Raw genomic sequence first — 25354 nt, forward strand, 5'->3', positions numbered from 1 at the left:
AAAAACCACATAAGACAATAAATATTCTTTATTTTACACATAAAAACAAATTCATACAATATAAAGTATTTACATAGATGTCAAAATAGTAGATGGTGTAAAAATGAAACTGGTCAGTTTTTTGGGGAAAAGATGCAAAAAAAAAAAAGATTATTAAAATATAAATTATGAATGTTCTATTTTAATTGACAAGTCAATGGACACTGAACATTTTGCCTATTTTATATGGATTCAAAAGCTACAAGCCAAGATCTTCAGGGCTAAGGAACTTAAGGATGTGTAACCAAAGCTGAACACCACACTACATAACATTGTATGTTAGATATCACTGTCTTGCACAAGCTCTGTAAACACTTGACAAACAGGCCTGGAGTCTGTGTCAACAGTCAGAGGCTGAGACACTTTAACAACTCAACTACTACATGCTGTGCTGTTGTCAATTGTCTGGCATCCATTATTTCAACTAGCTACCGGCAGAAGGAAGAAATCTATTAGAGTCTATTAGAGCTTGTAGCAACACGCTACAGCAGCATCTATCTACAGTGAATTCCCCATTACTCCTTGTGAGGTTGTAGCATTTGCAGAGTGTCCTCCTCTCTCTGGCACAATTTGCTGGTTGATGTTGATAACGCAGATAAGGAGCAGGATGACCACCACCAGGTCATCCAGGACCCCCAGCAGTCCACAGAGGGAGGGGTCTGTCTCCAGGGGACTTGCTGAGGATGAAGAGACTGGGTCCAGAGGAGGGGAGGAGATGGACACCACGGTCCCCACGCAGCACAGGGCCACTCTGAAGAAAAACAGCCACACAAGCCCTCCCATGGTGCCAAGGCCACGGGCCAGTAACTGCAGGAGAAGGGGCGCGTCACATAGGTAATCTGTTACCTGTTAACAGCCGGGAGAAGAGGACGTCAGGCAAACATACCACATGGTTCTGGATATGAACATTCACACATTCAAACATGACGTAGTATTGAAAGAGAAGTAGGTCACTGATTTCTTATTCCAACTATTTGTATGGAAAAAAGAGTTTTTATATACTTAAATGTGTGAAAAATTCCACATCTATTTAAACTCAATATTCAGCTACCATACTTTGAAGACAGGTGCTCGTCAACGTCACCTTTTAGCAAACAGCCCCCCCACACACAATTTAATGTATTTATGTGAACAAAATCCATGTGGGAAATCAGCTGTATGTGTATTTCAAAGAAAAGAAAATGGTCATCCAAAGTTGGGCACGGAGGTGTGTCAGCGCTACGTGCGTGTTAACCACATACTTCCATTGTCTGGAATTGGCGGTTGTATATGACAGTAAATTCTTGAGGTTGCATAAGAGCTATTCCTGTTACCAAAGCTATTATCACAGCAAACAGTGGAGGAATTCTCATCTTTCCTATGATCTAATCTGGTGTCACATTCAAGGCTGAAAGAGAAAGCTGCACCTGATACTTTTACACAGGCACACAGGTGAGAGGGGGGAGAAGAGGGAAAATCACTGCGGAAGGACTAGTTTCTAATCAGAGGCTATTTTCAACTACTCAGACTAAGAAAGAAGTGTTTAAGGGACATGTATGCTGTTTGATGTGACCTCTGAAGGTTAGATGGAGTACTGACCCGTCGTGGGGCTCCAGAATATCGTTTGTTGTAATCTGTGATTTCCCCAAGAACTTCCTTTGACTGTCGGTCTGATCGACTCTCGTTGAACAGATGGCACAGCACGCTGACCTGGAAAGTCACAAACACATTACATTTACATTATGTTCACTCTCATCCTCAACTGACTATTCAGACTGCATTTACATCTGATCAATGGATCGTGCTTACTGTACCTTCTGTCTACAGAGAGGGCAGCTGATTGCGTCCAGCCATGACCCATGTCTCCAGTAGGCGATCAGACAGGGAGCTGCAGCATCAAACACATGAATCAGCAACTTTTAATCAACATCTAATGCTTCCATCAAATATTTATACTGTGGCTAAACTGCAATAAAACTCGCTTGTATGGCAAGCATGCGATGACGACGCAGTATTTCGTTTTAGACACAGGTGAGTGGGTCAGGTGCAGAGACAACTGTGTTAAGTATCTGCAGTATGTTAAGGTGTTTAGGTTAAAGGTGAAAATAAGTGTGTGCTGGAGTAGAAATAGCTTTGTAATCTGTGACAGATAATATCAAGGTTAACCTGTGGCCAGATGCACAAAGCCCAGAAACGAGTTACCCAAAATAAAAAGGTCACTGGTCTCAATCTATTAAGCAATTAAGCAATCACAATCAAATCTACTCAAGATTTTTAGACATTTTTTCATCTTTAAAAACAGGAGACTTAGAGACTTAGAGCTTTCAAACAATGTATAATTTGTCAAGGTTGTGTGAAGACTGAGTCCAGTACAGACCAAAACACAACTCAAGTAGCGCAATCAAGGCCAAATTATCTAGCAGGTGGGATGTTGTATTTTTTAATATTAAACTAGTGTGCATTTGTGCTTAACATATGTCCTGTACGTAGGAGATATGGATGTCTAATTCCTGTAAAAACCAGACTTAAAGAGACTTGTGAACACTGTGACTAGTAATGTCCTGTTCTCTGGTTGCAGTTCATCCAGATGAAAAATTTGGACAAATTACAGCCCTTGCTTCCATTATGCACTTGAGTGACTCTAAGGTTCTTTTGCTTGTTTATAGTCACTAAGTCGCCTTGATCTACGATATGCAATCATGAAGTCTGATGAAGCTGCCTTAGTTTTTATGCTCCTTGCTGTCAGAGCAGCCTTGAGATATAGCTCAACCTGTGTTGTTTTTAAACTATAGCTGGAATGTGCTTCCATGGGAGTGGTTTTTAATAAATCCCATGTGTGTTTCTTTCTTTTCGTTCTTTCTTTCTTTCAAGAGTTTCTTTGTGTATGAAATATGCTTAAGCCTAAGCTAGAGGTGTGCTTGTGTTTCATGTTGAAAGAAGTACACCTCTGAGTCACACATGTGTATGTGTCACAAAGTCTACTGAGTTTAAAGTATTCAAGGTTAATCAAACTTTTAGGACTAGGGCAACGCCGCAGTCAGTTTAATAATCTAACATTTTATTGAATGGCATGGCAACAGTTAATTATTGAAAGGCGAACAGACGGGCCTCAAGGCTCGAGCCACACAGCTGTGGCACAGTGATGCTGCAATGACTGGCATGAACAAAGGTGAGCAAGACAGATGAAAAACTGATGAAACCCATCTCACACAGTGGATGGTGGAGAGAGCCTGTGCATGAATGAAACAAACCAGGTCTGCTCTGATACTCTGTCAGAATCAGGCCAGTGTGTGTGTGTGTGTGTGTGTGTGTGTGTGTGTGTGTGTGTGTCTATAATCTCATACCACAGAACAAATGGCCACAGTTTGTCTGGACTGGGAAGCTGGCTGTCTGCAGGCAGACTGGGCAGAGCCAGTCTCGATGGCTTGTCGATGGACAAAACTCTGCAGATTCCTGAGGAGGTGAGAAGAAAAGACAGCGAAGAGGTGAAGTACAGGAAGCAGGAAATAGGTGCAGACATAGACAAATAAAAGAGGAGGAAGAAGACAGAAGAAAGTTGACAAATCTAAAAAAAACAAACAAAAAAAAAAACTTGAGGCCACATATTTTATTCTGGCTACTGTGTTCTATATAATCTCCTAAAATCTTAAAATCCTTGATGATCCCTCATAACACACAGTATAACAGATACACGGTGACTTTTGATTGGGCTCTATGTACACAACAAGACGATTATCATTTGTGTGGCAGTAACTCTCTAAACCAGACTGTGACCCTAATAAAAGCAATAATAATCAAAAGGAGCGCCTTACAGTAATAATGTTGATTACTGCCTGTGCCCTGTCGTCACTGTTAGTTTAAAACCGAGGACAACAGAAACTGACACTGACAAACAACAGTGTAACCCCACTGACACCAAATAACAACAACAATTGTGGACTACAGAACCTGCAAAACATGAGCTTCATATCTTTTGCTAGCGTGTGTGAGTAAGTGGAGCTCTCACCTTGTGACAACTCATATACGTTGATGTTGACTGCTCTGGTGCACTAACCGAAGATCTGGATAAGCCGAGACGACCCTGATCCACTGGACCCTCAGAGGGGAGATGGTCAGTTCTGCAACGTGACATGACATGCACCTTAAATACAGCATATCTGCTAGTGAGGAGATACTGACACAAAACCAACGATTTGTGAGATAAGTTCGATTGTACTCAGCTGTTTTCTGCTTTCATGCTGATGCTCTGACCGCAGCAGTTTGACAGATTAGCTGCTACTTGACAGCAGGACTGCTGTTTGCCTCAATCATTTTAAAGCTCAATTTGCAAGATGCAACTATTAGTGTATGAAATTATATAAACAGGCTAATTATATTGGCCTGCATCCCTTTAGTAACTTTCATTAGGCATCTTAAACAACAATCATCATATTAAATCTACAGTAACCCGCTACTGAAATTAAGACAGAAGTCAGTCACTTAACCAGATGAATAGATCATTAATACCTGAGAGAAAAATGTCACAAATGTTTGCGCTGATATAAAATGTGTCAAACTTCCTATTGCGCAGGGATCTTAATCAAAGTGATCAAAAACACTTGAACATTTTATATCACACTGTTTCGTCTACTCAATTACTTTAGGCTTTGAAGCAACTATTTGGTTTCTACAGTATTTTTAACAGATCAGGTGGTGCGATTCTGTGTTTCAAAACATACTAATTACACATTATCTCCAAATTTCCTCTAAATTGCAACCGAAACTGACCAGAAAAGCAAAGTTTCAGTAATCAACCATATTTGTGTTCTAATAAATGGCAAAATATAAGAAAAAAATAAGCCTCACCTGGACTGAGATTTGTGGTACGGGTGCATAGTTGATCAAGAAACGGCAGCTGACAGGTTGTCACTGTCTCCTAGAGTCAAGTAAAGTGCTGCCAGATGGCATCACTGTCCAAAATAAATTGGAGCTGCCTGTTAATGATCAACTACACCCTCAAATATCAGCTGGTCTTCCTCTTTTAAGGGACCAGTAATGCAGTTAGATCATTAATGCAGTGCTTTAGCGGGACAACTCCAAAACATACTTACAAAACATCACAATAGACCGTGATGAGTTTTTAGTCTTAAAAATTTTCAGTTTCTTATATCCAAAGAGCAACATATTTCTCCCCTCTGTTTGGCCAGACTCAAAGTATTTGGGTCACATGACTTGCCACCAGATCAAAGCCGGAAGAGGTCCCTCCCATACTGTGCTCAAGTAGATTAGATTTAGACTTTGTTGATCATTTACTGAAAGTTTACTCTGCCGGCAGCGCTGCTTCACATAATTCATTTCTTACCATAAACTATTGATTCTGAAATGCATGTACATACATTAACATGGTACTACACTGAGGGCTGAGATAATAAACCCAACAACAGAGAGGAGGCCTATCATAGATCCAAGTTTTAGTATGAAGGCAAGGTAAATGTCTGTAATCAACAATTTCTCAAATATTATTCTCATACTGTCCCATTCAGTCAAAATGTACGGAAAGCCAGGTGTTCACCAATTGATTCAAAGTGAAGTAGTAAGTAGTACATGCTGCTGTATTCACCTTATTGTAGCAAACGTAAATGTCAGTTATTTCAATGAAATAAAAAAAAAAACTCTCCGACAGTATCTGACTGTGAGTGAAGATGTGATAATCCTCACATAGTTCACTATGACAGCCGCTGCAGAAATATCCTGGCAAATATTTACACAGGCCCTTCACCTCACCTCTGATAGAGGCTAAAAAGAGGGAGTCATTGTGGGTCAGGTCGTCTAAAAATAGCAGCCATCAGTCACTGAGGGTCAGGGTCTCAGAGTGGGAGTGAGGAGAGGTTCTCACCTACTGACAGTTAAACACAGAGCAGAAGCCAATCCTGCAGGCCACATGTGTAAAGTCCAGTCAGGTCATACACACACTATTTTAGGAGTGTCTGACATGATCACTTAGTCCTCCGCCCTACAGGGTGATGTAAAAAAATCCTTGTGATGAATTCAACCAGATTCAAATTAAATATGTAACAAGGCCACACATGCTCATAATTTCATCCTCTGTATGATTTGTTTGGAATTTTCCATGTTGTGGCGGAAGGGAGCAGATGACACATGTGAGATTTGTTATCTTATATGACTAAAGCCATCAGAATTGGGACCCACTGGAGCCTCTGAATGTCAATTACACACTCACTCACGTGACACATATAAATGGATAACGTGAGGAGGTTTATTGCATTTATGAGAAATGATTTACCGTCAGGGAAGGGTTGGCATGCTGTGATGTTTTAGTGGCTATCTGGGAACAGTGTTCATTGGAGAAAAGATTTTATACTTCTAGTTATTATAGCCTCTAAAATATGACTAAAACAGATATAACCATTCTGGATATATTCAATTTCCAACTCCAAGTAATACCTGCAAACTGACTGTGCAGGATTATCTCTCTGTTAGCTGTAGGGTCAGGTTATGTAGTATTTTACGCAGGTCACGTAGTCAAACATGAAACCAGCTGCAATTAAGATTTCATGCTGGCTGAGTGCTATCACTTGTACCGTTGGCAGACAAAACAAGGTCAAGCAAAGAAAAGAGTTATCCAATAAATAAATAGTGAATAAAAGCCTATTTTCATTTCAGACAGAAGTCAATGCTGTGAGAAAACTAATCTGTTTGTTTAATGTTTATAAATGTATCTTTTTGGGCAATTTGTTGTTTTTTTAGTTTTTTCTTTGCACTGCTTTTTGCACTACTGAGTATTTTTTCTTCAATTTCATTCATAAGTTTTTTAAGTTTGCTTGTTTGTTTTCTTTGTTTGATTGCACTATTTTTCCTCTGTTTACAATCTGAATCAGCATCTTTTAAGATCTTTGTTGTGATGTTGTACAATAGGTCTAGTATAACTGCATACACTGCAAGTGGGGTGAAAACCTCACTGGAAAGAAATGAATGTTATTGATCTACTTGTACTTGAAGCCAGTGGTTGAATGAAAACAAATTTACTAAAGTACTGTACTTCTACAACTGTAGGTACTTATATTTAACTTGAGTATTTCCATTTTATTCTTCGACTTCATTACTTTTTTTCCCCACTGTGTGTATTTGACAGCTATTGTTAGCCTACTTATTTTCACAGATAAAGTTTTTTAAATATGATGCATTGTCACAGATTAAACTACATAACAATATTAGGTAGTTAAAATTAGCTTCACCTTCACTAGCTTAAGATGCTGCTTAGACATTACAACCTTAACTATCAAATAATGTGATAAATGATAATATAATCAATAATTATTCTTATACATAATATAATAATTATTGATATTTTTTCTGCATAATTAATACTTACTTTGACAGTTAAAGAACATTTTGTTAATAATACGTCTGTGCTTTTACTTAGTTAAAATCTTTAATTTTTATTCATGATATGTTAATTTTTTTTAAATAAATGGAAATAAATAAATACATAGAAAATGTGAATAGATCCACTTCTTCCTTTGGGCCGCAGATTAATCTGTGTAACCTCTTTCTTTCACTGCACTCAATAATTTCCATGTTGGATACTGAATCCTGCCACAAAGACCACAACACTCATCCATAAAGAGAGAAGGAAAACCATTCGATAATCACAGATATCAAATGTTTTGATTGTGTCCAAATACTGTGGGCGTATGTAAATTGTAAATCACACTCACTGATTGGCTGCACTGGGGTTTAACGGCTGTCAATCATCATGGATCTCGAAGCTGATTGGATGCGGCTCGTCTCCCCCTCAGTTCACCTCGACCCGAGTAAGTAAACGTCAGATAAGTCAGCGCCAGCCTCATTCACGTACGTGTTACGTTGTTTTCGCGGCGGAGCGTCCGCCGGGACCCTCCTCTGTACGCATTTGACGTTAGACATCTACCTCCAGCAGCAGGTGAGGTCAAATGCGGAGGAAAGGAGCGGAAGCGCTTTGCCGACAGGTGGATTTAAATATTTCAGCTTAAATGGAGCAAATGGACGACAGCAAAACGGCGCTGGTCGAGAGCCTCATCATATGGGTGAGTGTTTCTGTGGATGTCGATGTGTCGCCTCAGACAAGGAGACGTTACCTGTCTGAAGGTGGTGGTGGTGGTGGTGGTGGGGGCCACGGCTACAACACTGCTCACCAGCTGAGAGAAAATGAGGCAGATGTGAGCCCGGGCAGGTGGTCGTCGGTCCGCCACAGAGACAGCAGCAGCCATTGAACGTCGTTATCACGAAGATGTGATTATTATTAATCCACCGGCGCCAAACATGGCTCGGTGAGCAGCACTTACCGCAGGCTAGTAAACATAAAGCGACGGAGACCACAATAACCTTCAGTTTCCTCCTTCCTCTGCTGGATTTAGGGTGTTAATCCAATTAACCGTGAGGTATTTGTGGATTGTCGCTCTTTGTTTTGTTTGTTTTTTCCCCCGTCAACGTTATGTAACCGATTAAAGGAAGCTAACCCCAGCAGCAGCTCCTTCAGTCACCTCAGACCAGGTGGAGCTGCCTGGTGGTGCTGCACCTGTTCCCTCTCATGGGTGTGAGTCCGTGTTTTGTTGGCTTCCTTCTGGGTTAGTCACAGGATGAAGGGTTGGTTAACTAGATCTCTCACCAGGTTCATCTGACATTTAAATCAATCACTTATCTGTTTGTTGAACAACAGTATCACCAAGTAAGAGGTTAGGTGAGCTTATCCCACCAGGGTCTCATCCAAGAGAAAAAAGAAAAAAAAATAGGGTGGGGGCCAGACACATAATTTAAAAAGTTTAAAACTGGACTGAATTTTAATGCGAGGTGTCAGTGTATTCAAATGATGGTTTTCTCACCACCTAACACCTCAGTAGGTGGGAGTGAACCTCAGGTAGCCCTGGGACAGGTTGGTAATCCCTGTAAACAGCAGGATGTGTCCAGGATGCTGAGATGTCCTCCCAGGAGAATTCACCTTACACCATCACTGCTGCTTGAATTATTTACATCTGCACTTTGTCTTTGCCTTTGTTTCTTTGCCACTGTTAGCTACTGTCCAACCTGCCATCTCTCTATCCATCCAACACCCTTGATTGTTAGTTGTTGTTGTTGTTGTTGTTGTTCACTGTACTCTCCTCGGATTCTTGACCAGTCCCTGTGACGATGCTGTGCTTTCTGTCTCTCAGCTGCAGACCTTTAACACTCCTGCGCCCTGCAGAACAGTGGAGGAGCTGACCACTGGAGCAGCAATATCACAAGCGCTGCATCAGATGTGAGAGGACGGACACAGACACACACACACACACACACACACACACACACACATACAGGAATGTGACATATAGGTCTACCCCATCTGGCTGCTCTACAGATAAAATATTTACAGTCATTTGTGTCTGGTTCAAATAACACACTTAAGCCAGAAAAGCAAAGGATTAACTGTTCTGTTCACCACTGAGCTGCAGCGATTCCACTTAAAACACATAAACAGAAATGCTTATGTAAACATGACATTTTGGTATTGGACACTCAATCAAAGAACAATGACTTCTTCTCAGAATCAACAGTAGGCACCAGTGTTGATTTGTTCAGGGAGACATCCATACTGGAGGAAGGACTTGCTAGTTTCTTCTCAAGCAGCAGTCTGCTTTGCTTTGAGTGAGTGGTGAGACTCTTCGTTACTTGTTTATGCTATCACTATTATTTTCTCCACATACATACAGAATTCACAGCTGATTGAAAGAACACTCCTGTTTTCCAGGGATTATTGAAAGTAATTCTGGGAAATGTAGGCAAATATGAACCAGAGCAGGTGGTTTTCCGTCCATCAAACAGCAACTGTTGTACTTTGTAATTATTATACTGAAAAGTAATTCTGGGAAATGTAGGAAATAACTGCCTGAAGTGAAGAGATTGAGAGAAATAAACTGTGACACTTTCACCCAAAATCCCTCCTGAAATACATCCAACATGGCAGATTAATGATATATAATAATTCATGTCTCCAACGGAAGGATTTGTCCTTGCATGGTTTACTAATTCTGAGAAGTCTTAGAGGATTAGCTATTGCTGACTGATCTCTCTTTGTGTTTCTGATGTGTGTGGGTGCGTGTGCGTGTGCATGCGTGTGCGCTGCAGAGACCCAGCATGGTTCACTGATGCATGGCTGGGTCGTATCAAAGCAGATGTTGAGGACAACTGGAGACTGAAGGTACAGAGCAGTGCCATCTCCCTGATCCTCCATGTGTCTTCTCTGACTTTTCTCTTCATGTTTTGCTGAACCCCCCTTGTGTGCTAAACCCTCTGTTTGCTTCAATCCTGCTCCACTGTCCTTGACACTGACCTTCTACTTGCTCCAGGAGGGGCCTCTCCTGGCTTAGCCTGCACTCTGACCCTGCGCACTGACTCCTCTGGTGAAATGTGTACATGTATGTTTGTCCATATATGTCAGTAAGGGTGATTCAGAAAAAAAAAATGCATGCTATTCCCGTTCTGTTTTTCTCTTTGGCTGTGACTCTGTTTTCCCTGCTACTGCTGCTTCTTCCCTGATAGGCCTCTTTCACAGAAGACATTTTGACATGTGACAATAGGAAAAAATTGCAGCTGCTTCAGTTTCAGGGTCCTGGTATAGACCCTTTTCACTGCAGACATATTGACCTGCCAAAGCACAGGTGGAATTTATAACATGAATGATGGCTGATCTCCATTTAGATGAGCCAGTTTCAGGACCCTGGTATGTAATTATTTAATGTTCTTATTTACACCTGTGCTTTTCCTGCTTTGATATTTCAAAATGTCTGCTGTGAAAAGCGTACATTGTGCATGCTAGCTCACTGTCACGGCTTACTGGGACACTTAAATAGAGCAGTGATTATAAATACTACTAGTAGAAAAGCTGATAACATGTCAAAATGTCTGCAAGGCCTTCTGATTTCTCACATGTGTACTTTTAAAAGTCATGCAGAAATCATGCAATTTTGTCATTGCATGATCATAATATGTTTCTAAAGGTTCATATTTGCACTATAAACTGAGTTCATAAATTTTCACAATCTTGTGTTTGATCTCCTCAGATGAACAATTTGAAGAAGATCCTTCAGATGGTGGTTGACTATTATAATGAGGTAGGCCCTGCCCATGTGAACAACATCCTCCTTGTTTGCACAGTTGTTAGGTGATTGGAAGGAACGTCTACTCTATGTGAGAACCAGACTCTGTGTGTTTATTCGGTGCCAGTGGGAGTTGTATTATGCACTGTTTACGTAGTGCAAAGTCCCAAGTGACTTCCACAAAGAAAATGGTGTTTGTAGTTGATGTGAACACAAGCAGCTCAAGCCTGATGCACAATACCATGGAGTACAGAAACCCAGCATATTTTTCTATTCATTTTGTTGAATTAACTCATGAATGAACTATTTTGCTCAGCAGTCATCTTAGCAAGACTCGCATGCTAAGTGCTTTATCTCCTCCTCTGTCCCATCAGGTCTTAGCCCAGGAGATCTCAGACTTTCCCCTGCCAGATCTGGCTGTGGTTGCAGAGCACTCAGACCCAGTGGAGCTGGGGAGGCTGCTGCAGCTCGTACTGGGCTGTGCTGTCAGATGTGAACGTAAGCAAGGTATGTGACTGCTTGAATGTTATGGGCAAATTTATGTACACAAAGTACACTCAGAGAGATTCTCAAATATCTGCAATATAAATGCACTGTGCAGTGCAGATAGAAGAGGGGGACTGTTCCATCAAAATCCAGTTAGGTTAAGGCCGTCAGCCAAACAATGTTTAATTATTGTCCTGCCAAGCCACTGACAAAGGCAGAGCCCTTAAGACAGCCTGGAAATCAATGACGGCAGTGTTATTGTACATTTGGAAGTGGGACACAGAAGTAATAAATAATGTGTTTGAATCTTTTTCACTCCATTAACAGAATACATTCAGATCATCATGACTTTGGAGGAGTCTGTGCAGCATGTTGTCATGACAGCCATCCAAGAGGTCGGTCTCTCCTAATACCAACTTTCTCCTTCATGTTTTAGAGCTTAAAAAAAGCTTGGCTTTTAAAAGCTTGGCTGGACAGTTGTACCTTTGTGCCTGTCTAAAAGGGACTTTGGCAGCAGCAGGAGTTGTTAAAGGAGATTTTTCAGCTCCTTTAATGATTCTGCGTAATAAAACCAGTGACTTTTTTTTCTCTCCAGCTCATGAGTAAAGAGACCATGGCCCCATTTGGAGCAGAGCTGTCAGGGGACTTGGAACAGCAGGTCAGTGTTCTTACTACAGAGATTCCTCTAAATGAGAGAAAGTGTGACTCTCTGCTGTTAAAATCTTTAACCAAGTGGAGATGGAGTCTCTATGACCAATGTGTTGGGTATGAACAGAAAAATCTACATCATATGTATTATTGGTCTGATTTTAACCACAGTAAGAACCCCTCAAGTGTCTATAGCAGTCTGAAATTATTATTTTCATTTTTTCTCAATTAGGTATTTGGTCTACAAATTATACAACGCAAAATGCATGACAAGAAAAAAATCTTAAAGGTGTTTAATTTATAATCCTATACTATGTAATATAAGGACAAAAGCAAGTAAAACTACCTTCATCCAACATTTGGCAAACAATTAGCATCACGGCTGAAGCTAATGTTAACCCCCCTGAGACATTTATTCTTGTGGATCTGTTTGAGGAAGAGCATGACCACTGTGCAGAGAGCTCAAATATTGACTCTCTCTGCACACAGCAGCAAGTGGACATCAGCTGCCGCGACAGGCAGAAGGATGACAGGAGGTGTCCCGTGTAACAAGCTTAACATTAGGTGCAAACTGAAAATGGCCATTCCTCGATGATTTCACATTAGATCCACCTCAGTGAAGAGGGAAAATATGCAGTGCATGAAGAGGAGATGATGGTTAAAGAAGGGTTTAAAGCCTTTCAAGTCCTCTGAGTCAAGTATTGCAGCAGAACCAGTTTGTCAGTGCCTTTGGTGTGTGTGTGAGTTAGTGTGGGTGGGTGTGTGTGTGTGTGTGTGTTACTTACTTCATCTTCATGTGTCCAGTTAAAGAAAGCCCTTGAGGACCTTGCTGAACTTTTAGCTGAGAAGGAAGCATTAGCACAACGCTGTCAAGAGCTGGACATTCAGGTGAATAGAGCTCTCTCTCACACACACACACACACACACACACACACACACACACACACACACTCTCCATATGCTTGTACAGAAGAATATACATCAATATGACACAATTACAGCTGTCTAAGCTCAAGGCTTTCTTGCCGATATTCAGTTCTCCATGTCTACACCCACACACATTCATGCCTATATGGTACAGTATAAACAGGAGTTGTGTAATTTGCTGTCGTGCTTGGGTCCATTGTCTGGAGCTGCTGTGGCAGAAGGACTGTGAGCCTACAGTCTGGGCTCTGCTGGCTCCCACCGTGGCAACTGGTGTGTGCTCTGGCACTGCTAGAAGGCCTCACTCAGCACTGTGCAGACTAAATTTAGCATAGCCTCTGATCAACTGTTCAACTGGACTCTCGACAGATTGATTTGTTCTGTCCCCAGTCTTGCTCGTCTCTCGCCGCAGCGAGGTAAGTCCAACATGGCTGACCGTTCAGCAAAACTAAACCCATCTAAACCAACTGCTCAACTGTTTACTCTAACTCAGCTAACAGACGGCTCAATCAGGCTCCTATTCCAGACAAGTCATACAACGTGTGCCTTAATATTCAGTGGTATTATTCCAGCATTTCACCCAGGGGCATATCACTCATAATAATCAGTTTGTCATCATCTCATGGTGAAAGCAACATCACAGTATTTCAAAATGCCTCCTTGTCCATCTCGGCTTACGGCACAGTCCACAGAAGAGGAGAACAGAAGTTAGAGGGAGGGCTGGGCAAAGTTTAAATGTTATTGTGTAAGAATGTTATGTTTCATTTTTAAAAATCATGTTGTCTATTTTTTTTTTAACTAACTGAAACTATAAGGCAACAAAATAAGTTACTCCAGCTTTGTCATTGTACATGTGTGAAAGTTTGGTCTGAGGTAATGCACAACAGTGGAACATGGTTTAAGCCACTTAACAAAAAGTTCATCATGTTGTTTTGCATATATTTTCCATATGTGTGAGAAAATTACTGTTCTTTTTATTATATTGAGTCCAGCCATAGAGCCCAGCCCTAGTTAAATGTGTAGTGTCTGATGTCACCGATCCATCCTGGAGGTGGTTTGTAGACATGCATGACTTTTAAACAATAGCAAGTTAATCTCTAATAGTCCAGTGTCTGGTGGTAAAATACACCTGAGGTAAATGGGTGAGAAGTAAAATCGACTAACCGTACATTAACATGTTTGCTTAAAGTACACGTTGCTCTGCTTCCAGCATTGATCAACTTCACTGTTTGCTTTAACAGCTTGGAGAGGAAGAGAGGTATCTGTGATAGATGGGGTTTGTGTTTTGATGCTCATATGTGACTTTGCTGCTTTGCATGAAATAATTGACCTTGTATAATTTATTTAGCTTAACCTTAAATTCATATCACTTGTGAGCGTGGCTCTAACATCTTGGTCTACCTGGACAGGTGGCTGTTCTTCAAGAGGAACGAAACAGCTTATTGGCTGAGAATGATGTCCTAACTGACCGGGCCAATCAGCTCGACACTTTCGATGACCCAAGCACACCCTCAGGAAGGAAGCACAGCCAGTTACAGCAACAGCTGGAGACACTGCAGGAGGAGAACTTCAGGTTTGTCACTTCCTGCACAAATGTACTGCAGCAGCCTCATTATAGCTGCGAAAGACTGAACAATTATGTGCATTTGCATCTCTTAGGCTGGAGGCCGCCAAGGATGACTACCGGATCCACTGTGAAGAGTTGGAGAAGCAGCTGATTGAGGTGCAGCATCGTAATGACGAGCTCACCAGCGTGGCAGAAGAATCTCGAGCTCTCAAAGATGAGCTGGACGTTCTGAGGTCTGTGTCGGTGTAGAGAAGTGGTAAAGTATCCTCTTCAATTCAGAGCACAGACTACGAAAATAAACCAAGTAAGATTTTTTAAAAAAAGCAGGGCAGAAGGAGCAGTAATCAGACAGACATCTTTTGTTGCCTCCTAATGAGAGATTAGCAGACAGCTGAGGCAGTGAGATGGAGAGGGAAGGCCAGGACCATGATTTCACTGATTAGCAAACACTCAACCAGACAACAGGAACTAATCAGTGAAATTAGCTGATGGTGTGTTTTGCTTTCCTTGAGAAGGAGGGTTAATCTTGCTGAAGCACAAACGAGAGGAAGCAAGAAAACAGCCTCAATACACAATATGTTCCTCCAGTATAAAGTAAAATAACTCTAAACAAGTTTGAACAGTTATACAGTTTTTATCCATAGAGCCAACATTGTTCACTTTTGCCAATGAAAACCGGGAACCAGACCTAAAGACACAAAACGCCTCTTTCTGAAGCAGCTCTTTGTTAGTTACGATGAATCACCAACTGCCAGATATAGTGCCGGACTTTAAAGTTGACTGTAGAGTTTGGACTTTCACTGATTTATTAAATAATGCTAATTATATTCACTCTGCCTGCACTTGGCCTACTGTTCTGTTTTGTTCCAATCTTACATGTTGGCTTGAAGTGCCCCAAAGCATTTAACTCACAAGCTTGTTCATTGATATTTGTGTATTTACTTTGTGTTCATATAGGAGCTGCTCAGACCGAGTGGTGATGCTGGAGGCCTCAGTGGAAACGTACAAGCGTAAACTGGAGAGTCTGGGCGATCTGAAGAGGCAGATGAAGCTGCTGGAGGAGAATAATATGACCTACATGCAAAACACTGTCAGCTTGGAGGAAGAGCTGCGCAAGGCCAACGCTGCTCGTGCACAGCTTGAGACATACAAGAGACAGGTAAAGGATACTCCAACCTCAAACAAGTCTCTTTATAATTAAATACTGCTGGCTAGGAAAATTGTATTTAACATGTGTTTATGTATGTGTGTTTTCACGTGCTGTGTTTTAGGTGCAGGAGCTACACAGGAAGTTGTCTGAAGAGACGAGGCGAGCAGACAACCTCGCCTTTGAGATGAAGAAGCTGGAGGAGAGGCACGACACTGTGATGAAGGAGAAAGAGGTGTGGCAGCTTTTGAAATGTGTTAGGAGGAAATGACGAAAGATTTTTCTCACTCTGTAAAACTCTTTACTAACAATTGCACTTTCCCTTTAAAATCTCCACTAGAGGATCATCATAGAAAGAGATTCTCTGAAGGAGATCAATGAGGAGCTGCGATGCACTCAGGTTCAGCAGCACCAGCTCTCCCAAGCAGGTATCTCTCTGGATAGTCAGAGCTAACAACAATGACCTGCTCATGCACTTGTCACCTAAAATTCACATTATATTTCCACTTAGGGATACTTCCTTCCAGCAGCCCGAGCCATGATAACCTGGCAGCTGAATTAATACCCATTGAGTACAGGTAAGAGACGCTGCTTGTGACAACATACGGTTTGTTTTCTTTCTGCTCCAATGTGATGTGATGTGTGCGTGACTCTGTTTGTGTGACTGTTCAGAGAAAAGTTCATCAGGCTGCAGCATGAGAACAAGATGCTGAGAGTGCAGCAGGAGGAATGTGAGCAGGAGAAGATTGCCGCTCTGCAGGCTCAGCTGGAGGAAGCACATAAGACACGCAGTGAGCTGGACACTGAGAACAGGTTAACAGAGTTTCTGTCTCTTTGTAAGACAGCCACAGATAGATGTGATAGAGATTGATTTCATTATTCCATTATTGAATGTATCTTTTCTCCGTGTTGATGTTTCCTTTCTCTCGTCGTGACAAATCTGCAGATTGAGCCGAGAGCGGATCAGTGAGCTGCAGCAGCAGGTGGAGGACCTCCAGAAGGCTCTGCAAAGTCAGGCGGCCAAACCTGACGATGTGAGTGTGCCACCATTCACTGGCACCAACACAGAGAAAATCATATTAGTCTGTCAATTTGTGCTGGTCTGGCTTTAGACATGAAAAACACACAAAACTTTTGAACTGGTTTAGAGATAAAAGCACCATGATTCATTATTTTTTGAACTTATTTTGCAGTACAAAATTATTGCTCTAACTGAATGTGGCCTTTGTATCTGTAGATGCTTTAAAGTCTTTTTAATTTTCTTTCAGTCAAACCTGAAGAGGAAACTTGATGCTCACATGTAAGTGTGAATCTTGGGCTCAGATTAGGATTGAAATGGAAAATCAATTTCCATCTTGTCCAGTAGAGGGAGTTAAAGACACAGCTTTTGTTTCCTCAGGGTCCAGCTGAACGAGGCTCAGGACGAAATCATGAAGAAGAAGGAGCTGCTGGAGGACCTTCAGCCTGATAACACTCAGACCTGTAAGTCTCACGTTGCCAATCACATCATTTCACTGCTGCGGTCTTCGTATAATGTGTATAATGTAAATTTAAAATTAATCTGCACCAAAACACACCTGCAGAATATGACTTAAGAGAAACCTCACAATGACTTTCATGTCTCTAAGCCTTGAAGGTGGATGAGCTGATGGCTGCTCTGAAGAAGAAGGATGATGACATGCGGGCCATGGAAGAGAGGTACAAAATGTACCTGGAGAAAGCTCGTAATGTAAGTGACTAGAGGATCATTTCTATTTTTACTATTGTATTTTATTATAGTTGTGTGAATCCCTAAACCTGGTCCACTAGTTTAGGTACTGTCAGAGTGTTTCACTGGCGTGCTTTCTGTCCCGCCTAAGGTGATCAAAGCGCTGGACCCTAAATTGAATCCAGCCACCGCTGAGATCCAGGCTCTGAGGAACCAGCTGGCAGACCGAGACAAGCAGATTCTCAACCTGGAAGTAAATTTGCGTTTTGACCTGTTCAGTTGTTAAATGTTTGTAATATGAACATACAAGATGTTTTGAAAGGACTGTTTTCAAAATCTAACTGATTTCATGTTGTGTCCTAGCGCCAATGTGATCAGGCCAGGCTGAGAGAGTATGAGGAGAAGATGATTGTCACAGCGTGGTACAACGGGGTAAGATACAATTTTTCCTGTCTGTCATGACATTATTGACATTTACTGTATATTATATGAAGAGCAGAAAGTTGAATGTCAAAATGATGTGTTTCTTCTTCCTCAGAGTCTGAACTATCAGAAGCTGGCCATTGAATCGCGCCTCGGTGGCCGCACCTCCTCCATACTGTCCCCTGGCCAGTCCTTCTTGGCTCAGCAGCGGCAAGTCTCAAATGCTCCCCGCCGGGCGCTTTCAATCAGCATGCCTGCGACTACCTCCAAATAGACCTTGTCATGGGGCCAAATGTCTCACTTTTATTCAGTGAAGGGAAAAATACCCTCCATCCCACAAGTGAGCACTCAAGTGACCTTAAACACATCTGCTCTCAGCGCTCGGGGAGGGGTCACAGATGAGCTGATCAGGATTGATGAGCCCTTACTTATGAAACACAACCCTGTAAGTCACCCTGTTATCGCATACTGTCCCACAACACACTGGCTACAAGATGGCCTTGCATAGAGCATTAATCCACAACCTGTGTTCACCTCACTAGCTAAAGTAGCGTACACTGTCCCTACCATAGTCCCATGCAGACTCAGCTGAACACTTGCTATAATCAGTTTAGCTTAAATCTTATATTGTGTCACCCTTGGTCAGGAATGAAAGAAATGTACATGAAAGCTTAGCAATTTTATTCAGAATTAGAGCCTGTAAAATATATGAATGTGATTTTTTTTATTTTTTTTTAAAAAGGGTTACTTGAATGCTAATGCCAACTACATGTAACTTTAGATGATTGTTGATGGATGTACAACTGAACCATCATACTATGCAGTGAAGAGGGTACTAATGTTGTCATCCAGCAGACTGGTATAATACTAATATGCTTTAGGTGTCTTTAAGAAAATGATTGCTATATTTGGTGCTGGCCACCAACTGCTTTTAGGCATGAAACATCAGTCACTCTTGTAAAGCTGTGAAAGTCATATAAAGTGATCGACCTCAGAGGTGCTGCAACAACAAATCTTACAAAATAAATCCAGGACTAGCATATTTCTCATGTGTTTAAACTCCTAAAGTGCGATGTGACTTCCTCACTGGCAGCATACTCTAAATGAAAACTGGCAGGCCTTTCTATTCACTGAATATATTGAATCTTACTTAGTAGTTAGTAATCAAAACTATAATCTATGAAGATGTACAGTTATAATGTAAACATGATTTAACACCAGCTTTTGATCCAAATGTTGGGACCAGGGTCAGAATTGATACAGTACCTGCAAATTGTAACATGGGAATTTTGATTACTGTAGTCGATATTGTATTTAATCATAAATGTGTTTAGTTCAGCGTGAAGAGCGCTGTAGAGAAGCAGTAGTTCTCTTCGGTATTGTGGGATATTGCCTATCTGATCTTATGGAGTCTTAAGTTGAACTGCACTAGTTTTACAACATGAAATGGCTGTTGACTGCTTTGTTACTCTGTATGTTTGCAATAACGCTAAAGGGTCATTCTGTTATCATGGTTTTGCCATTTGTGATCCACAGATGTGTCAAAGCGCTTTTGTTTTTCTTTGCAGTGGATGATTCTTATAGATTTACTGATTTAAAAGCTGTGTGATTTATATAAAAATAAGAAGTTTGATCAAACGTAGCACAGCACAGAAACTTCATGTGTAGTGTCCTATGTTCGTGTGTAAATGAAAAAAGGTGAGGAAGGCATTATGAATTTTCTGGAATTTAGGGAGTTCAAATTTTAATGCCTTTGGTTTTCTTGTGAATAAATAAATACATTCTTTTTTTTTTTCTAAGTCTGTCTTACATCCAGAAGCTTTAATCTCAGTTTGGTTCCAAAGGTAAAGAAACACACAGAGTGCTGCACTCTTAAAAAAAAAACCAAAGACGAATTTGCTGCATTTCATTTCAACACAGTTTGTGCACAAATCATTTGACACACAGGTGTTTTAAGTACAGGTGATTTTCTGTCATTAGTATCCAACCCTGCATGCACATAGGTGACCTGCAAGAGACAATGAGGCCTTTCATTAAGAGATTTATTTTTATAGTGAGCAGCAGTCCAACTGAAATCATTCATGTAGCGACAAGTGGGGAATAATAGAACCACTGAGATATTTGTTGAACTTAACATTAACAATAGAGGGAGGGTTTGGCTGCTGCTTGCTGGTTACATAATGCTGTTCAGTCTAAGGTAATTCATCACACTGTCCCACATTATGTGATGGTGTTTTGTGGCTAAACAAAAAACAGGCTATAGTTTGGACCTGAGCTATAGATTTATGAAACATTTCTTTGTCTCTCTATTATCAGCTCCAGTATTTCACACACATGCCGTTTATTGCACTGGTTAAAAACATGAATGGTACTGGTGTTTTGGTATTAGACAAGACACAGGTTATGTCTGTGTATAGAAATGTATAATATTTTTTGGCTTTGGTCCGTAGTAGGGGAGAGGTGACGCTTCAGCGGGCGTTGGCATAGATCTTAAAGGGATACGGTGTGCGTGTGGCTCCAATGATTCCCTCTGTGCTCAGCTCAGCTCCATCCAGAGTAGAAAAACAAAACCTCTGACACAAACTGACAAAAAACAGGAACAGCTCCATTCTTGCCAGGCCTTCCCCCAGACATGCACGCTTTCCTGGTAAAAAACAAGCACAACTCTACCCACAGTTACATTTTTTTTTTTTTTGCAACCAGCATCACTTTATTCCTACATCAATTAATGATTCAAGTATTCATTTTTAGTCGAATGTGAAGTTTACCTGCAGAGAAAGGTATAAATGCATCCCTCCTCACAAACTTTCCTTCTGCATCTAGGAAGTGTCCAGGGTTGAAGGTGTCTGGAGTCTCCCATTCAGTCTTGTCAAACAGCACAGATGTCAGGTTTGGCATCACAGAAGTTCCCTGCACATACAATGAACTCACTGTCACAGTTTTCAAATTGTAGCTCTATATTTACGGCACAAGGTGTGTAAGCATTAATATGATGTGACGGAAAGTTAATGTTTATCTGCAGGCACAACAAAGTGTGTCATGGGGAAGGACTCAATCTCAGGGCCTCTGCTAAAAGGTCAAAATGTCACTGGCAAACTTGAGTTTTTAGCTTAGGTGGGTACATATGATATCTTTGTAACTTCAGTGAATTATCAGCTATTTGTCATGTCAAATTTTCTTATCCCATTAGCGTCTCAGCAGAATTTTAAGGGTCCGTTCAGTCTTCAGCCACCAGCAAATACTGGTCTGTGCACACACTAAACAACTTCTGTATAAAATAACATCAACTAATGATAGAAACGGGGCGAAAAAAGGACAAAACGAGTCATGTCAAAAAACTTTTTTGTACGGTTGCCCAGAGAACTCAACACACTGCAACTTAGAAAACACATGCAAATAGACAAAACACAAACAAATTCAGAAAACATCTTCATCAATTTGACATTTGTGCTGCAAATACTGACAACACAACCAAATACACAAACACGCTGCAAGTTCACCATGGATGTATTATAAGACTGTTCTAATAATAAGTGTATAATGTAAGTTCTTATAATACATCCATGTACACGCAACACAACGGAAGTGTTTCCAGGGGACACAAAAAAGTGATGAACCTGGCTGAGAGTATGTAGCATGGATGTACAGCTAAGGTCAAAATTATTAGCCCCCAATGAACTATGGAACATTTCCCTAAAATTCTACCAAATGTTTGCATCATTCATAAAACTGCGCATAGTCAAACATGCACCAGTGTTAAGGCCTCTATTTGGTACATTTGGGAATGTAAAATAAATCTTCAGGTTTGCTTTATACCAAATGTAGTGAAAACTGAGGGGGTCAAAATCATTAGCCCCCGTGTGATTTTTTTTTTGCTTTCAAACCACACTTGAGCAATCAATCAGCTTTCAAGCAGCAGCTGAGCAATCAACCAGAACTGAAATCTACTTAAGGGACTCCAGTGAACAGGGCTAGTGGCATTTGAACACTTGATTGAGAGGGATTACTCCTGGTAATAAGTCAGAAATAATTTCTTCATGCTGAAAAGCAAAGAAATCAGTCTGGAACTCAGAAAGAAGACAGTGGATGCTCATCTCAAGCAGGAAGGGTATTCTGCCATCTCCGAGCATTTTGCAGCGTCTGGAGCAGCTGTGCGTTGCATCATTGCAAAGCACAAGGAGACCAACTCTGTTTAATAAACCTGACAGATGATTTGATTTGAATGTGAACTGTTAAAACAAAATTAAGTAAACTAAAATATACTGTTAGAGGTGCATAGAGTTCAAATCATACACTATATCACAACAAATTTGAGAATTTCTGTAGCAGAAGTTTGTTTTCTCTTGTTCAGATTTATCTTGTGACCCTTTTGAGGGGCCCAACCCCTGCAATGGGAACCACTGGACTAAGCTACAGTTTATAAAGTTGTCATAACTACCTCCACCTCAATTAAATACAAATTGATGCAGTAACAATCTAATAATGATATATATTGTAATATTTCAGTCACAAGGAACATTTTGAGTACTTTTAGTTTTGATACTTTTGCTGATAATGCTTTGTACTTTAAATACAAGACTTTGACTTGTAATGGAGTATTTTTACATTTTTACTGTATTTCTTTTACAGTATTGTTTTACATATTGATCATTTTAGTTAAGTAAAGGATCTGAGTACTTCTTCTACCACTGCATATTGGTTTTCTTGTGACTCCCTTGCTGCTGTGTGTTATAAATTGATGCACCTTGGGTATGAAGTAACCGTCCAGTGTTGTGTCTTTGGCAGCCATTCTGAATCCATTGAGAGGAACAATGTTTCCCATCCTCTGGACCTCATGGATGACAGCATCAGTGTAGGGCAGGTTGGGTCTGTCAGCCATGGTGGGCTGGCGTGTCTGTCCCATCACTCTGTCTATCTCTGCCTGGACTTTGTCTACAAGGTAAAATGAACGATTGTAATCGATCAGCTAAAGTAACCTTTTTGAGCATTGACTTGTTCTGCCTCTGGTACATTAAAAGTTTGTCTCATATGAACACTCACCTTGGATATGAGGGTTCTTAATTAGGTAGATGAGGCCCCACTGCAGAGTCTTTGAAGTGGTTTCACTTCCAGCCAGGAACAGATCCAGACAACACAGAACCAGGTTTCCTTCCTCAAAGCCCCGTTCCCTGTGTTTGTTGTGCTGACAGGCAGAGGGGAGGGTCAGTTCATAAAAGGTTTAATTTTCTGTTCACATATGTAACGACAGGTTAAGTCAATAATGTGAACACAATACTTTCTCCTCTATCAGGAAGGTGTCGATGTAATCTCGTGGGTTGCTGGGGTCCAGATCCAGCTTGTGCCTCTCTATCTCTCTCCTGATAGATGCCTCCAAACATTTGGAGTTGCTGAAGATGCTGTTGTGAGGCCCTGGCAGGTGTTTCATCAACGCTGGGAACGCATCATATAGCTGGAGAGGAACCAAGGGACTAATTTAAGGATATTATTTTCTATCCACTGGAAAGTAAAGAGCTCACTCTGGCTTGGAATAGGTTCTGCTTTGAAAACGTTCAATTTCCAGTCAAGTCGAATGACTCCCCGCAGTGACAAATCTGTGTTCTTTAACATGCGTCTGTGTTGCTCTTGTGTCTTACCAGAGCCCATATGGAGCCTTCCAAGTAGGCCATCTCAGTTAGATTCCTCAGCATGCTCTGGAAGTTGTGATCACTGTAGTCAAACCGTCTCCCAAACACTATCTGGCAGATGATGTTGGCCACAGCGTTGTTTAGGAGGGGCACAGGGTCAAATGGCTCACCTGAACAGAAGAAATGCCTTCAGTCTGAGTACACTGTGTATTTGTGTCTTTTCTGTTTTGTTTTTTTTGCCAACCTTTCTCCTTCTCCATCGCCTCCTGCAGATGTCGACTCTCTTCACAGATGCTCTGCTCCATGGAGCTCTTGGCCAAACCAAAGGTACGTAACATGGCCATGGCAAAGCGCCGCTGTCTCCTCCACACATTCCCATTACTAAAGAAAAGACCCGCTGAGACAGACAGAAACCAAACACTGTTCAGGCAGGGCTCAGGAGGCAGGTTGACTACTTTAATACTGTTGTACTCCACGAGCACACTCCAGGCTTGTGCGATTTACCTGAGTTCCCTGAATAAATTCTGTTCACCATTGGGCTGTAGGGTCGATCCACAAAGTTGTCAGCCTGTGTCACTATGGCTTCCTTCACCATCTTCCAGCCGGACACAAACACTGTTTTGTGTCTTCCCAGACGTATGCAGAACACATTCCCATAAACATTGGCCAACTGTGGATGCAGGAGCAGAGAATAAGTGGCCTATTGTTCAGCATGTGACTCTGATAAGAGTTAACACTGTGACTAATATCAACAGGTTTTTAACATTGTTTTATACAATAAACTTTTAATATTATATCACAGCAAAGCCACAAATAAAGTGAAATATTTTGTTATCTTCCCTTTGCTTGAAGACCTGTCTAACTTATATGAGGCAGTGACTGTAAATTAAAGTACAGGAGTTATCAACAAATAGTTATTTTCTCCTTTTGAACATGCTGAAGTTGTTCATGTAAACTTTTCATTAAAAAAAAAAGCACAACTACATAAAATGCTGTCAGCTTACCTTGGTTAGGTAAATGTGAGGCTGTTTAGGTTCAATGCTGAAGATGTTTCCCAAAAGGGGGAGAGCTAGTGGTCCTGGGGGAAAGTTAGGTGGATCCTTTTTGTTCAGAAAATACAATACCAGGAGAACAATGAAAATTAAGAGCAGAATTCCCCTCAGATCAAGCCACAGAAAGAGAAACCACTTCATTGCGACTTCAGAGCAGGAGCAGAGAAGAGCAAGGGACTGATCAGGATCACTTGCTCCATCATCCGTCCCTCGTTAGAGATGGGCTGGCACTCTGCTGACTCACAGCTTATGTAGATATAATGATCTATGTGTGTGTGACAGAAAGTTAGGATTCCCCCTCATTTGCCAAATAAAAAATACAAAGTAAGTTACAAGCTGAAAACTCACCCAAACATACACACAATGCCAAAATAGTCATTGTAAAGAGGAAATAAAAAAGTGGAATAATTGTCAGGCTATAACATAAAATCATATTTGTCAAAAGTGTAGTTCTTCTACAGTCAAAATGTTTGCTCTTCCTCCCTGTTTTTAAGGTTTGAATATGGCAAACTGGCAGCTAAGGTATATCGTATTGCTTTAATAGAGCATATATAGTGTTTGTGCATTTATACTGTATGCATAGGGTTAAAATGTCAGAGTTTGCTTTGTAAAGCTAAATTGTTCTCAGAAACGTCTTCTGGCAGGC

General features: G+C 41.0%; 3 protein-coding genes across 5 annotated transcripts; 1 reads left to right on the forward strand and 2 right to left on the reverse strand.

The window, feature by feature from the left end:
• Nucleotides 1-10: 10 nt before the first annotated feature.
• Nucleotides 11-8479, reverse strand: LOC139626865 (E3 ubiquitin-protein ligase RNF170). Of its 3 annotated transcripts, XM_071487397.1 has the most exons (7): nucleotides 8343-8479; nucleotides 8136-8195; nucleotides 4025-4136; nucleotides 3363-3471; nucleotides 1833-1906; nucleotides 1618-1728; nucleotides 406-885 (listed from the first exon to the last, which is right to left on the reverse strand). In XM_071487397.1, the coding sequence occupies exons 3-7, from the start codon at nucleotides 4037-4039 to the stop codon at nucleotides 538-540; spliced, it is 657 nt and encodes a 218-aa protein (XP_071343498.1). In that variant the 5' UTR covers nucleotides 4040-4136; nucleotides 8136-8195; nucleotides 8343-8479; the 3' UTR covers nucleotides 406-537. The 3 variants fall into 3 exon arrangements, with proteins under 3 accessions (XP_071343497.1, XP_071343498.1, XP_071343499.1); XM_071487396.1 differs by lacking the exons at nucleotides 8136-8195; nucleotides 8343-8479 and adding an exon at nucleotides 4864-5009 and having other exon boundaries at nucleotides 11-885; XM_071487398.1 differs by lacking the exons at nucleotides 8136-8195; nucleotides 8343-8479 and adding an exon at nucleotides 7737-7869.
• On the forward strand, nucleotides 7891-19831 carry hook1 (hook microtubule-tethering protein 1). Its single transcript, XM_071487390.1, has 22 exons — nucleotides 7891-8084; nucleotides 9207-9292; nucleotides 10159-10231; nucleotides 11094-11144; nucleotides 11504-11636; nucleotides 11943-12010; nucleotides 12211-12273; nucleotides 13068-13151; nucleotides 14597-14760; nucleotides 14847-14987; nucleotides 15712-15913; nucleotides 16026-16136; nucleotides 16242-16329; nucleotides 16413-16479; nucleotides 16574-16714; nucleotides 16848-16935; nucleotides 17170-17201; nucleotides 17301-17383; nucleotides 17530-17630; nucleotides 17761-17862; nucleotides 17973-18041; nucleotides 18148-19831. Exons 1-22 carry the CDS (start codon nucleotides 8031-8033, stop codon nucleotides 18304-18306), a joined length of 2160 nt encoding a protein of 719 aa, XP_071343491.1. The 5' UTR covers nucleotides 7891-8030; the 3' UTR covers nucleotides 18307-19831.
• A 226-nt stretch (nucleotides 19832-20057) lies between these two features.
• On the reverse strand, nucleotides 20058-24924 carry LOC139626862 (cytochrome P450 2J2-like). The gene is made up of 9 exons (XM_071487393.1): nucleotides 24661-24924; nucleotides 24161-24326; nucleotides 23901-24053; nucleotides 23666-23826; nucleotides 23308-23481; nucleotides 23073-23214; nucleotides 22777-22964; nucleotides 20801-20942; nucleotides 20058-20676 (listed from the first exon to the last, which is right to left on the reverse strand). The coding sequence occupies exons 1-9, from the start codon at nucleotides 24847-24849 to the stop codon at nucleotides 20501-20503; spliced, it is 1491 nt and encodes a 496-aa protein (XP_071343494.1). The 5' UTR covers nucleotides 24850-24924; the 3' UTR covers nucleotides 20058-20500.
• Nucleotides 24925-25354: the final 430 nt, after the last annotated feature.

This window comes from Trachinotus anak, unplaced genomic scaffold, assembly GCF_046630095.1.
Source record: "Trachinotus anak isolate AG129_WGS33_773 ecotype Australia unplaced genomic scaffold, CSIRO_AGI_Tana_v1 ptg000010l, whole genome shotgun sequence".
Lineage (NCBI taxonomy): Eukaryota > Metazoa > Chordata > Actinopteri > Carangiformes > Carangidae > Trachinotus > Trachinotus anak.